Source organism: Lonchura striata, chromosome 21 (assembly GCF_046129695.1).
Source record: "Lonchura striata isolate bLonStr1 chromosome 21, bLonStr1.mat, whole genome shotgun sequence".
Classification (NCBI taxonomy): domain Eukaryota; kingdom Metazoa; phylum Chordata; class Aves; order Passeriformes; family Estrildidae; genus Lonchura; species Lonchura striata.
Genome location: NC_134623.1, coordinates 1,039,892 through 1,053,630, shown reverse-complemented (window position 1 = coordinate 1,053,630; position 13,739 = coordinate 1,039,892). Strand labels below are relative to the sequence as shown.

The 13,739-nt window shown below is 52.7% G+C and overlaps 1 protein-coding gene across 1 annotated transcript in view; it reads right to left on the bottom strand.

The window, feature by feature from the left end:
• Nucleotides 1–1,092: 1,092 nt before the first annotated feature.
• SMARCA4 (SWI/SNF related BAF chromatin remodeling complex subunit ATPase 4) overlaps nt 1,093–13,739 on the bottom strand; it is a 38,319-nt gene continuing 25,672 nt past the window's right edge. Inside the window, exons 18-26 of the mRNA XM_077787660.1 lie at nt 13,495–13,737; nt 11,715–11,828; nt 10,947–11,054; nt 10,446–10,532; nt 8,565–8,611; nt 7,495–7,661; nt 6,219–6,382; nt 1,653–1,880; nt 1,093–1,380 (exon numbers count right to left, since the gene is read on the bottom strand). Coding sequence (XP_077643786.1) covers nt 1,093–1,380; nt 1,653–1,880; nt 6,219–6,382; nt 7,495–7,661; nt 8,565–8,611; nt 10,446–10,532; nt 10,947–11,054; nt 11,715–11,828; nt 13,495–13,737 — 1,446 coding nt within the window. The remainder of the gene's footprint in view (nt 1,381–1,652; nt 1,881–6,218; nt 6,383–7,494; nt 7,662–8,564; nt 8,612–10,445; nt 10,533–10,946; nt 11,055–11,714; nt 11,829–13,494; nt 13,738–13,739) is intronic.

Genomic DNA, 13,739 nt, shown 5'->3' with positions numbered 1-13,739 from the left:
CACTTTTTACCATTCCAACCTGACTTTTGGCCCTTCCAAACCATTCCAATCTCACTTTTGACCCTTCCAGACCATTCCAATCTGACTTCTGGCCCTTCCAGACCATTTAAATCTCACTTTTTACCATTCCAATCTCACTTTTGGCCCTTCCAGGCCACTCCAACCTGACTTCTGGCCCTTCCAGGCCATTCCAATCTCCCTCCTGGCGCTCTTGGGCCCTTCCAGACCACTCCAATCTCACTTTTGACCCTTCCAGACCATTCCAATCTGACTTCTGGCCCTTCCAGACCATTCCAATCTCACTTTTGACCCTTCCAGACCATTCCAATCTGACTTCTGGCCCTTCCAGACCGTTCCAATCTCACTTTTTACCATTCCAACCTCACTTCTGGCCCTTCCAGGCCGCTCCAATCTCCCTCCTGGTGCTCTCAGGCCCTTCCAGACCATTCCAACCTCACTTTTGGCCCTTCCAGGCCACTCCAACCTGACTTCTGGCCCTCCCAGGCCGCTCCAATCTCCCTCCTGGTGCTCTCAGGCCCTTCCAGACCATTCCAACCTCACTTCTGGCCCTTCCAGACCATTCCAACCTCACTTCTGGCCCTTCCAGGCCATTCCAATCTCACTTCTGACCCTTCCAATCTCACTTCTGGCCCTTCCAGGCCGCTCCAATCTGCCTCCTGGTGCTCTCAGGCCCTTCCAGGCCACTCCAATCTCACTTTTGGCCCTTCCAGGCCATTCCAATCTCACTTTTTACCACTCCAATCTCACTTTTGGCCCTTCCAATCTCACTTCTGGCCCTTCCAGGCCATTCCAATCTCACTTCTGACCCTTCCAATCTCACTTCTGGCCCTTCCAGGCCATTCCAACCTCACTTTTGGCCCTTCCAGGCCATTCCAATCTGACTTCTGGCCCTTCCAGGCCGCTCCAATCTCCCTCCTGGTGCTCTCAGGCCCTTCCAGACCATTCCAACCTCACTTTTGGCCCTTCCAGGCCACTCCAACCTCACTTTTTACCACTCCAACCTCACTTTTGGCCCTTCCAGGCCATTCCAATCTGACTTCTGGCCCTTCCAGACCGTTCCAACCTCACTTTTTACCACTCCAACCTGACTTCTGGCCCTTCCAGGCCGCTGCAATCTCCCTCCTGGCGCTCTCGGCGCTCCCCCTGGCTCCTTCTCCTCGCAGCCCCTTCCTGCCTGCTGCTGCTGGCCCTCCCTGGCCGCTGGCGGGGCGGCGCCGGGCGGTGCTGGCGGGAGGATTGAATGGGCAGTGGAGACTGAACGACCCCGCTCACCTTTAGAGGTGCTTCCTCCGACTCAGCGCCCAGGCACAGGGAGGAGGCAGCGTGGGGGAAGCTGCCACTGCCCGCGCTCTGTCTGCTCTGTGGATAAACACAGGGATTCAGTCTCCAGGGCTGTCAATCCGGCGCCTTTTTTTTTTTTTTTTTTTTTTTTTTTATAACCCCCGACGCTACTTCCCAAAAAATTTCCGAACAAGCTGCCATGCTCCTTGCTCTTGGGGGGGGGGGGGGGTTGCTTCCTTGTTTTTTTTTTTTTTTTTTTTTTTTTAAATTTTTTTTTGGTCATTTCTCTCTTGGCTCCTGACCCCCGAAATTCCCCCCCGCGGGAACTCCTCCCCTGCTCTGCATCTCACCTCATCCTGCTCCTCGTGCTCCAGGATGGCCTGAAGGAAGGCGCGGCGCTCGTGGCTGGAGGATTTCTGGTCGAACATCCCGGCCTGGATCACTTTTTGGTCCACGTTCAGCTTGTACTTGGCCGCCGCCAGGATCTTCTCCTCCACGCTGTTGACGGTGCAGAGCCGCAGCACGCGCACCTCGTTCTGCTGCCCGATGCGGTGGGCCCGGTCCTGGGCCTGCAGGTCCTGGGGGAAGGGGCTGCTGACGGCTCTGGGCCACCAAAAATCCCCTTCTCGTCCCCAAAATCCGTGCGGGGAGACCCGCGGGATGAGGCCCGAGGGTGTCAGCGCTGGGGGATGGCCAAAGGGTCACAAAATCCCGGGTTTTGGCCTCAAAATCTGCAGGGGATGTGGCAATGGGATCACTAGAATTGTGGGATGCCCAAATAGTGCCAAAATCCCGGGTTTTGGCCTCAAAATCTGCAGGGATTCCCAAGGTACACTGAGATGTGGCAATGGGATCACCAGGATGATGGGATGGTCAAAGGATCCCAAAATCCCTGGTTTTGGCCCCAAAATCTGCAGGGGATGTGGCAATGGGATCACTAGAATTGTGGGATGCCCAAATAGTGCCAAAATCCCGGGTTTTGGCCTCAAAATCTGCAGGGATTCCCAAGGTACACTGAGATGTGACAATAGCATGACCAGGATGATGGGATGGCCAAAGGGTCACAAAATCCTGGGTTTTGGCCTCAAAATCTGCAGGGATGATGGGCACGTGGCAATGGGATCATCAGGATGATGGGATGGCCAAAGGGTGCCAAAATCCCTGGTTTTGGCCCCAAAATCTGCAGGGATGATGGGCACGTGGCACTGGGATCACCAAAGCCTTGTCAGCTCTGGGGGATGGCCAAAGAGTGCCAAAATCCCGGGTTTTGGCCCCAAAATCTGCAGGGATGTGGCAATGGGATCACCAGGATTGTGGGGTGGCCAAAGGGTCACAAAATCCCTGGTTTTGGCCTCAAAATCTGCAGGGATGATGGGCACGTGGCAATGGGATCACCAAAGCCTTGTCAGTGCTGTGGGGCGGCCAAAGGATCCCAAAATCCCGGGTTTTGGCCCCAAAATCTGCAGGGATGATGGGCACGTGGCAATGGGATCACCAGGACTATGGGATGGCTGAAGGGTCCCAAAATCCCTGGTTTTGGCCCCAAAATCTGCAGGGATGTGGCAATGGGATCACCAGGATGATGGGATGGCCAAAGGGTCACAAAATCCCTGGTTTTGGCCTCAAAATCTGCAGGGATGATGGGCACGTGGCACTGGGATCACCAAAGCCTTGTCAGCTCTGGGGGATGGCCAAAGAGTGCCAAAATCCCGGGTTTTGGCCTCAAAATCTGCAGGGATGTGGCAATGGGATCACCAGGATTGTGGGGTGGCCAAAGGGTCCCAAAATCCCTGGTTTTGGCCCCAAAATCTGCAGGGATGTGGCAATGGGATCACCAGGATGATGGGATGGCCAAAGGGTCACAAAATCCCGGGTTTTGGCCCCAAAATCTGCAGGGATGATGGGCACGTGGCACTGGGATCACCAAAGCCTTGTCAGCTCTGGGGGATGGCCAAAGAGTGCCAAAATCCCGGGTTTTGGCCTCAAAATCTGCAGGGATGTGGCAATGGGATCACCAGGATGATGGGATGGCCAAAGGGTGCCAAAATCCCTGGTTTTGGCCCCAAAATCTGCAGGGATGATGGGCACGTGGCAATGGGATCACCAAAGCCTTGTCAGTCCTGTGGGGCGGCCAAAGGATCCCAAAATCCCGGGTTTTGGCCCCAAAATCTGCAGGGATGATGGGCACGTGGCAATGGGATCACCAGGACTATGGGATGGCCAAAGGGTCACAAAATCCCGGGTTTTGGCCTCAAAATCCACAGGGATGTGGCAATAGGATCACCAGGATTGTGGGATGGCCAAATAGTGCCAAAATCCCGGGTTTTGGCCTCAAAATCCGCAGGGATGTGGCAATGGGATCACTAGAATTGTGGGATGGTCAAAGGGTGCCAAAATCCCTGGTTTTGGCCCCAAAATCTGCAGGGATGTGGCAATGGGATCACCAGGACGATGGGATGGTCAAAGGATCCCAAAATCCCGGGTTTTGGCCTCAAAATCTGCAGGGATGTGGCAATGGGATCACCAGGATTGTGGGATGGCCAAATGGTGCCAAAATCCCTGGTTTTGGCCTCAAAAGCCGCAGGGATTCCCAAGGATGACTGAGATGAGGCAATGGGATCACCAGGATGATGGGATGGTCAAAGGGTGCCAAAATCCCTGGTTTTGGCCCCAAAATCTGCAGGGATGTGGCAATGGGATCACCAGGACTATGGGATGGTCAAAGGATCCCAAAATCCCGGGTTTTGGCCTCAAAATCCACAGGGGATGTGGCAATGGGATCACCATGACTATGGGATGATCAAATGATCCCAAAATCCCTGGTTTTGGCCTCAAAATCTGCAGGGATTCCCAAGGATGACTGAGATGAGGCAATGGGATCACTAGAATTGTGGGATGGCCAAAGGATCCCAAAATCCCGGGTTTTGGCCTCAAAATCTGCAGGGATGTGGCAATGGGATCACTAGAATTGTGGGATGGCCAAAGGATCCCAAAATCCCTGGTTTTGGCCTCAAAACCTGCAGGGATGTGGCAATGGGATCACTAGAATTGTGGGATGGCCAAAGGATCCCAAAATCCCTGGTTTTGGCCTCAAAACCTGCAGGACTCTGTCAGTCCCAGGAGACAGGACAGGTGTGGCAAGAGGGGTGCCAAAAATCCCACTTTTGTCCTCAAAATGCACAGGGAAGGAGCCCCGAGGGCCACAGGGATTCAGGAATGGGATTGTGGAGGTCCTGTAGGACCAAACTCCACTTTCAGCCTAAACGGGGAAACCACGGGAGGAGCCCCCAGGGATCCCAAAAATCCCGAGGGATTACGGGAATCTGGGATGGGACCGGTGGGACCACGAAGGTCCCGGAGGAAACGGCCACACTGGCCAAAAAAAGCCGGATTTAACCTCAAATAAACCACGGGAAAGACGTGGGATGCACCACGAGGAGGTCCAGGGATCCCCAAGGACGAGGAGAATTTGGCTAACGGCATCACCAGGATCAGGATTCCCGTGGGAAGGAGCAGCACGAGATTGAGGCGTCCCAAAAACGCCGTTTTTCTCCTCAAAGAGACGGGGAGAGCCCTCGGCAGTCGCCGAGGATTTTGGGAATTCCAGGACAGGGTCGTGGGATGATCTTTCCTTCCGAGACGGCGCGGTGGGAGTTTGGGGTGGCTCTGGCGGCTCTCCAGGACAGAATTCCAAGCCCGTGGCTCCTCTTTGGGTCAGCTGGTTTTGGGGCTGGCTCACTGGGGTTTGGGTCGGTTGGATGATTTGGGGTCATTGGGTTTGGGGTTGCTCTTTGGGCTGGTCAGTTGGGTTTTGGGTCGGTCAGTCGGGTTTTGGGTCGGTCAGTCGGGTTTTGGGTCGGTCAGTCGGGTTTTGGGTCGGTCAGTTGGGTTTTAAGTTGGTCAGTCGGGTTTTGGGTCGGTCAGTCGGGTTTTGGGTCAGTCAGTTGGGTTTTGGGTTGCTCAGTTGGGTTTTGGGTCGGTCAGTTGGGTTTTGGGTTGGTCAGTCGGGTTTTGGGTTGGTCAGTTGTGTTTTGGGTTGATTTTGGGTCAGTTTTTGGGTCAGTAAGTCAAGTTTTGGGTTGATTTTTCTGTCAGTTGGGTTTCAGATTGGTCAGTCAGCTTTTGGGTTGATTTTGGGTTGATTTTGGGTCAGGTTTTGGGTCAGTTTGGTTTCAGATTGGTCAGTCAGCTTTTGGGTTGATTTTGGGTTGATTTTGGGTCAGGTTTTGGGTCAGTTTGGTTTCAGATTGGTCAGTCAGCTTTTGGGTTGATTTTGGGTTGATTTTGGGTCAGTTGGGTTTCAGATTGGTCAGTCATCTTTTGGGTTGATTTTGGGTCAGTCAGTCAGGTTTTGGGTTGATTTTTGGGTCAGTTGGGTTTCAGATTGGTCAGTCAGCTTTTGGGTTGATTTTGGGTTGATTTTGGGTCAGTTTTTGGGTCAGTTGGGTTTCAGATTGGTCAGTCAGCTTTTGGGTTGATTTTGGGTTGATTTTGGGTCAGTCAGTCAGGTTTTGGGTTGATTTTGGGTCAGCCAGTCACCCTTTGGGTTGATTTTGGGTAGATTTTGGGTCAGCCAGTCACCCTTTGGGTTGATTTTGGGTTGATTTTGGGTCAGTCAGTCAGGTTTTGGGTTGATTTTTGGGTCAGTTGGGTTTCAGATTGGTCAGTCAGCTTTTGGGTTGCTTTTGGGTTGATTTTGGGTCAGCCAGTCACCCTTTGGGTTGTCACTTTTCTATCCATTTCTGACCCGGTTGCCTTTTGGTTTGATTTGTCGTTTTTTGAGCCGGTCCATTTTGGGTCCATCTCCCAACTCAACGCCAGCTCGGGGCTTTGGGCCTTCCTTTGGCTCTACGCTGAGTTTTGGGCCCGTCTCCGGTCCGGCGGCTCCGCCGGGGCCCGGCCGCTCCCGGCCCTACCTGGTGGGGGTTCCAGTCGCTGTCGAAGATGATGACGGTGTCGGCCGACTGCAGGTTGAGGCCCAGCCCGCCGGCCCGCGTGCTCAGCAGGAAGATGAAATATTCCGAGCCCGGCTCGTTGAACGTCTTCAGCAACATGCCCCGGTCCTCGGCCTTGGTGGTGCCTGGAATGCCACGGCGGCGTCATCCCGGCACCGCGGCGCCCGGGAGGTTCCGCCGGGAACGGGGTTCCCGCCCGACCCAGCTCCCGTTCCCGACCCCGTTGGGTCGGTGGTTTCAGTTCTGCGTCTTTACTTCATCTTTCATCTGGCTCTGCATCTTTAATTAGCTGCATATCGTGGTGTTTGCTGCTGGTTTTATCTTGGTGTTCCTCAGCATCTTCCAACCCAACTCAACCCAACACAACAAAACCCAACCCAAATCAATCCAACCCAACCCAACTCAACAAAACCCAACTCAACCCAACCCAACCCAACTCAACCCAACCAACCCAACTCAACCCAACAAAACCCAACTCAACCCAACAAAACCCAACTCAACCCAACAAAACCCAACTCAACCCAACCCAACCCAACTCAACCCAACCCAACTCAACCCAACCCAACTCATCCAACCTAACACAACCCAACCCAACTAAACCCAATCCAAGCCAACCCAACCTAAACAAAGCCAAGCCAAGCCAACCCATCCCATCCCAACACAACCCAACCCAACTAAACCCAATCCAACCCAACCCAACCCAAATCAACCCAACCCAACTCAACCCAACTCAACCCAACTAAACCAAACCCAACCCAACCCAACCCAACTCAACCCAACCCATCCCATCCCAACAAAACCCAAAACAACCCAACCCAACCCAACTAAACCAAATCCAAGCCAACCCAACCCAACCCAACCCAACCCAACCCAACTCAACCCAACTCAACCCAACCCAACTCAACCCATCCCAACAAAACCCAACACAACCCAACCCAACTAAACCCAATCCAACCCAACCCAACTCAACCCAACCAAACACAACAAAACCCAACCCAACTCAACACAACCCAACCCAACCCAACTCAACCCAACACAACCCAACTCAACCCAACAAAACCCAACAAAACCCAACCCAACTCAACACAACCCAACACAACCCAACACAACCCAACACAACCCAACCCAACTAATCCAACCCAACCCAACCCAACTAATCCAATCCAACCCAACCCAACCATTTCTTTAGATGTTTTCTTGACGTCTTGACCTCGAGCCCCACCCCGGGGACACTCACCGTCCAGCCTGAGGTATTTGAAGCCACGGTAAGCAAAATAATCCTCCATGATGGTCATCAAGGAGGTCATCTGGCAGAAGAGCAGCACCTTGTGGTTGGTGGCCCGGAGTTTGGGCAGGATCCGGTCCAGAAGCTCGAACTTCCCGGAGGCACGGTACAAATCCAGCCTGGGGTGGAGAAAAAGGGGCACAATGAGGAAAAAAGGGGATTTGAGGTCGAAAATTTGGTGTTTCCCCTCCTTTGCTGGGATCATCTGGCTCATCCTCCACCCCTGGGAACCCTTTTGGGTTTGTAAATTCGGATTTCTCCACTGTGTAAACATCTGTAAATTCAGATTTCTCCACCCATGAAAACATCTGTAAATTCAGATTTCTCCACTGTGTAAACATCTGTAAATTCATATTTCTCCACCCATGAAAACATCTGTAAATTCAGATTTCTCCACCCATGAAAACATCTGTAAATTCAGGATTTCTCCACCCATGAAAACATCTCTAAATTCAGGATTTCTCCACCCATGAAAACATCTGTAAATTCAGGATTTCTCCACCATGTAAACATCTGTAAATTCAGATTTCTCCATGGTGTAAACATCTGTAAATTCAGATTTCTCCACTGTGTAAACATCTGTAAATTCAGATTTCTCCACCCATGTAAACATCTGTAAATTCAGGATTTCTCCATGGTGTAAACATCTGTAAATTCAGATTTCTCCACTGTGTAAACATCTGTAAATTCAGATTTCTCCACCCATGTAAACATCTGTAAATTCAGATTTCTCCACCCATGAAAACATCTGTAAATTCAGGATTTCTCCACCCATGTAAACATCTGTAAATTCAGATTTCTCCACGGTGTAAATTCAGATTTCTCCACTGTGTAAACATCTGTAAATTCAGGATTTCTCCACCATGTAAACATCTGTAAATTCAGATTTCTCCACGGTGTAAACATCTCTAAATTCAGGATTTCTCCACGGTGTAAACATCTGTAAATTCAGGATTTCTCCACCATGTAAACATCTGTAAATTCAGATTTCTCCACCGCGGATCCCAAAATCCGCCACTCACCCCTGCACGATCCCGCCCGTGAAGCCCAAGTGCTCCGAGAAGGATTCCTGCGATGGAGAGGAAGGAGAAACGGGGTCAGAAAGGGCAGAATCCGGCCAGAGCCTCTGGAGCTGCCCTCAGGAGCAGCAGGAGGAGGAGGAGCAGGAGGAGGAGGAGGAGGAGGAAGAGCAGGAGGAGGAGGAAGAGCAGGAGAAGGAGGAGGAGGAGGAGGAGGAGGAGGAGCAGGAGCAGGAGGAGGAAGAGCAGGGGGAGAAGGAGGAGGAGGAAGAGGAGGAGGAAGAGGAGCAGAAGGAGGAGGAGGAGGAGGAGGAGGAGGAGGAGGAAGAGCAGGAGGAGGAGGAGGAGGAGGAAGAGGAGGAGGAAGAGGAAGAGCAGGAGAAGGAGGAGGAGCAGGAGGAAGAGGAGGAGGAGGAGCAGAAGGAGGAAGAGCAGCAGGAGGAGGAAGAGCAGGAGGAGGAAGAGCAGCAGGAGGAGGAGGAGGAGGAGGAGGAAGAGCAGCAGGAGGAAGAGGAGGAGGAGGAGGAGGAAGAGCAGCAGGAGGAGGAGGAAGAGCAGGAGGAGGAGGATTTTGGGTGCTTTGGGTGGAAAACAGGGATGGAAGGTGGACAAGCCTCAAGAGCTGATCTGGTTCATCCTTGGTGGGTTTAGCTCAGCTTTGGTTGATCCCTGTTTGAGTCCATCCCAGTTTTGTTGGGTTTATCCCTGGTTTTGGTTAATCCCAGGTTTTGGTTAATCCCAGGTTGTGGTTTATCCCTGGTTTTGGTTAATCCCAGGTTTGTTGGGTTTATCCCGGGTTTTGGTTAATCCCAGGTTTTGGTTAATCCAAATTTTGTTTGGTTTATCCTTGGTTTTGGTTTATCCCTGGTTTTGGTTAACCCCAGTTTTGTTGGGTTTATCCCTTTTTTTGGTTAATCCCAGGTTTTGCTTTATCCCTGGTTTTGGTTAATCCCATTTTTTTTTGTTTTCTCCCTGGTTTTGGTTAATCCCTGGCTCTCCTGGGTTTTCCCGTTTTTGGTTTATCCCTGGTTTTGGCCCATCCCAGTTTTGTTGGATTTCTCCCTGGTTTTGGTTAATCCCAGGTTTTGGTTTATCCCAGTTTTGTTGGATTTCTCCCTGGTTTTGGTTAATCCCAGGTTTTGGTTTATCCCAGTTTTGTTGGATTTCTCCCTGGTTTTGGTCCATCCCTGGCTCTCCTGGGTTTAACCCTTCAGGGTTTCTCCCTGGTTTTGGTTAATCCCAGTTTTGTTGGATTTCTCCCTGGTTTTGGTTTCTCCCTGGTTTTGGTTAATCCCATTTTTTTTTTATTTCTCCCTGGTTTTGGTCCATCCCTGGCTCTCCTGGGTTTTTCCCTTTTTCGGTTTATCCCTGGTTTTGGTTAATCCCAGTTTTGTTTGGTTTATCCCTTTCTTTGGTTAATCCCAGGTTTTGGTTTCTCCCTGGTTTTGGTTAATCCCATTTTTTTTTTTTTATTTCTCCCTGGTTTTGGTGCATCCCTGGCTCTCCTGGGTTTTTCCCTTTTTTGGTTTCTCCCTGGTTTTGGTTAATCCCATTTTTTTTTTTATTTCTCCCTGGTTTTGGTGCATCCCTGGCTCTCCTGGGTTTTTCCCGTTTTTGGTTTATCCCGGGTTTTGGTTAATCCCAGTTTTGTTGGATTTCTCCCTGGTTTTGGTGCATCCCTGGCTCTCCTGGGTTTTTCCCTTTTTTGGTTTCTCCCTGGTTTTGGTTAATCCCTGGCTCTCCTGGGTTTTCCCTTTAGGGTTTTGGTTAATCCCAGTTTTGTTGGATTTCTCCCTGGTTTTGGCCCATCCCAGTTTTGTTGGATTTTTGCCTCCTTGGCTCCGTCCCGCCGGATTTTTCCCGGTTTCCGCGCGCCGGCCCCACCTCGATGTGCTGGAACATGTAGGGGTGGTTGCAGATCTTGCGCAGCTGCATGATCGTGTTCATCAGCGTCTTGGTGCCGCCCTTGCCCTGCCAGGAACCATCCAGAAGGTTTAAAAATCCCAAATTCCTGCTGCCTCCACCCCATTCTCCACTCCGGCATCCCCAGGAATCAGCTGGGAGCTCACTGCCCCGGAGAGGGGCTCAGAGACGTTGAAATACATTTTTAAAAAATTAAAAAATAAAAATTATGTAGAAATAAATGTAAAATAAATATAAAACCAGATCAAGAAATCGATTTTAAGAAAGCTCCGACCCCCCTGGAGACCAGGCTGCTCCCAGCTGGGATCAGAGCATCCTTCCCCAATCCTTCCGTGGTTTTGTTCTCCTCATCGTGGCTCGGAGCACCCGGAGGAGAAAACCCAAATTCCCGGGTTCCCGAATTCCCGGATTCCCAAATTCCCGGATTCCCAAATTCCCGGGTTCCCGAATTCCCAGGCGGACCTTCTTGTCCTTCTCGGAGCCGTCGGTGAGGAGGACGCCCTTGGCCTGCATGTGGCGGTAGAGGACGCGCTGCAGCGCCGACATGTCGCACTTGATGACGTACTCCACCTGCCGGGGCCAACGGGGGCGATGGTGTGAGCTGCTCGCCCGCCGGCGGCCAGGGGGGTCCCACCAACCCAACCAAATACAACCCAACCCAACTCAACTCAACCCAACCAAATACAACTCAACCCAACTCAACCCAACCAAATACAACTCAACCCAACTCAACCCAACTCAACCCAACCCAACTCAACCCAACCAAACACAACACAACCCAACCAAACACAACACAACTCAACCCAACCAAACACAACCCAACCCAACTCAACCCAACCCAATCCAACCCAAGTCAACTCAACCCAACCCAACTCAACCCAACCAAACACAACCCAACCCAACCCAACTCAACTCAACTCAAGCCAATCCAACCCAACCAAACATAACACAACCCAACCCAACCCAAGTCAACCCAACCCAACCAAACACAACCCAACCCAACCAAACACAACCCAACCCAACCCAACTCAACTCAACCCAACTCAACCCAATCCAACTCAACCCAACCCAACCACCAGTTCAACTAACCCAACCCAACCCAACCCAACCCAACCCAACCACCAGTTCAACTAACCCAACCCAACCCAACCCAACCCAACCCAACCCGAGCAGGTTGGACCCCAGTGGTCTCCAGGGGTGAGGAAAGCTGAGGGGACCCTCCCGTGTCACCTTCTCTGGCAGCTGAGCTTCCACCTCCTTCTTGAGGCGCCGGAGCAGGAAGGGCCGCAGCACCTTGTGCAGGCGGCGGATGATGAGGATGGTCTCCTCCTCGTTCAGGTCCACCTGGAACGGGCACCAGGAACGGGACTTGACACCAGGAACGGAAGTGGAGGAATCCTCCCAACGTCCCAGGACACCCCGAGAACCTCCTGAGCCCCGATTCCCAGCGGGATTGACCCCACCGCGAGCCCGGAGCGGGATGAGCTCCACGCTGGCATGGGGGAGCGCAGGGAATTGTCACCAGGGAAGGGACCGAGCCCTCGGTGGTGACACTGAGCCACTCCCAGAGCTCCAGGACACTCCCAGCTTCTCCAGATCCACCTCCCAGAGCTCCAGAGCCATTTCCAACTTCTCCAGATCCACCTCCCAGAGCTCCAGAGCCATTTCCAACTTCTCCAGATCCACCTCCCAGAGCTCCAGGACACTCCCAGCTTCTCCAGATCCACCTCCCAGAGCTCCAGGAACGCTCCCAACCCCTCCAGAATCATCACCACCAACCTCAAACCCATCCCAAACATCTCCAGAACCACCACCACCAACCTCAAACCCATCTCCAACCCCTCCAGCTCCACCACCACCACCCTCAAACCCATCCCAAACATCTCCAGAACCATCACCACCAACCTCAAACCCATCCCAAACATCTCCAGCTCCATCACCACCAACCTCAAACCCATCCCAAACATCTCCAGCTCCACCACCACCAACCTCAAACCCATCCCAAACATCTCCAGCTCCATCACCACCAACCTCAAACCCATCCCAAACATCTCCAGCTCCATCACCACCAACCTCAAACCCATCCCAAACATCTCCAGATCCATCACCACCAACCTCAAACCCATCCCAAACATCTCCAGCTCCACCACCACTACCCTCAAACCCATCTCCAACCCCTCCAGCTCCACCACCACCAACCTCAAACCCATCCCCAACATCTCCAGCTCCCACAAAGCCACTGACCCACCTCACACAGCTCCAGGAACGTTCCCAACCCCTCCAGATCCACCACCACCAACCTCAAACCCATCTCCAACCCCTCCAGATCCACCACCACCAACCTCAAACCCATCCCAAACATCTCCAGCTCCACCACCACCAACCTCAAACCCATCCCAAACATTTCCAGATCCACCACCACCACCCTCAAACCCATCCCCAACATCTCCAGCTCCACCACCACCAACCTCAAACCCATCCCCAACATCTCCAGCTCCACCACCACCAACCTCAAACCCATCTCCAACCCCTCCAGATCCACCACCACCACCCTCAAACCCATCCCAAACATCTCTAGAACCATCACCACCAACCTCAAACCCATCCCAAACATCTCCAGAACCATCACCACCACCCTCAAACCCATCCCCAACCCCTCCAGATCCACCACCACCACCCTCAAACCCATCCCAAACATCTCTAGAACCATCACCACCACCCTCAAACCCATCCCAAACATCTCCAGCTCCACCACCACCAACCTCAAACCCATCCCCAACCCCTCCAGCTCCACCACCACCACCCTCAAACCCATCCCAAACATCTCCAGCTCCATCACCACCAACCTCAAACCCATCCCAAACATCTCCAGAACCATCACCACCAACCTCAAACCCATCCCAAACATCTCTAGAACCATCACCACCAACCTCAAACCCATCCCAAACATCTCCAGCTCCACCACCACCCACCTCAGACCCGTCCCCTCCCCAGTCCCCCCTTCCAGCACCTTCTCCCCGGTCATGGCGAAGGGCGCGTTGAACCACTGCTCGAAGGTGCTGCAGCTCTTGAAGATGGTGGGGAGCAGGAAGTTGAGGAGGGCCCAGAGCTCCGGGAGCTTGTTCTGGAGGGGGGTCCCGGTGAGGAGCAGCCGCCGCGGGGCCACGTAGTGGGTGTTGAGCACCTGGGTCAGCTTGCAGTGGTGGTTCTTCATGCGGTGGCCCTCGTCCACGATCATGTACTTCCAGCGGATCT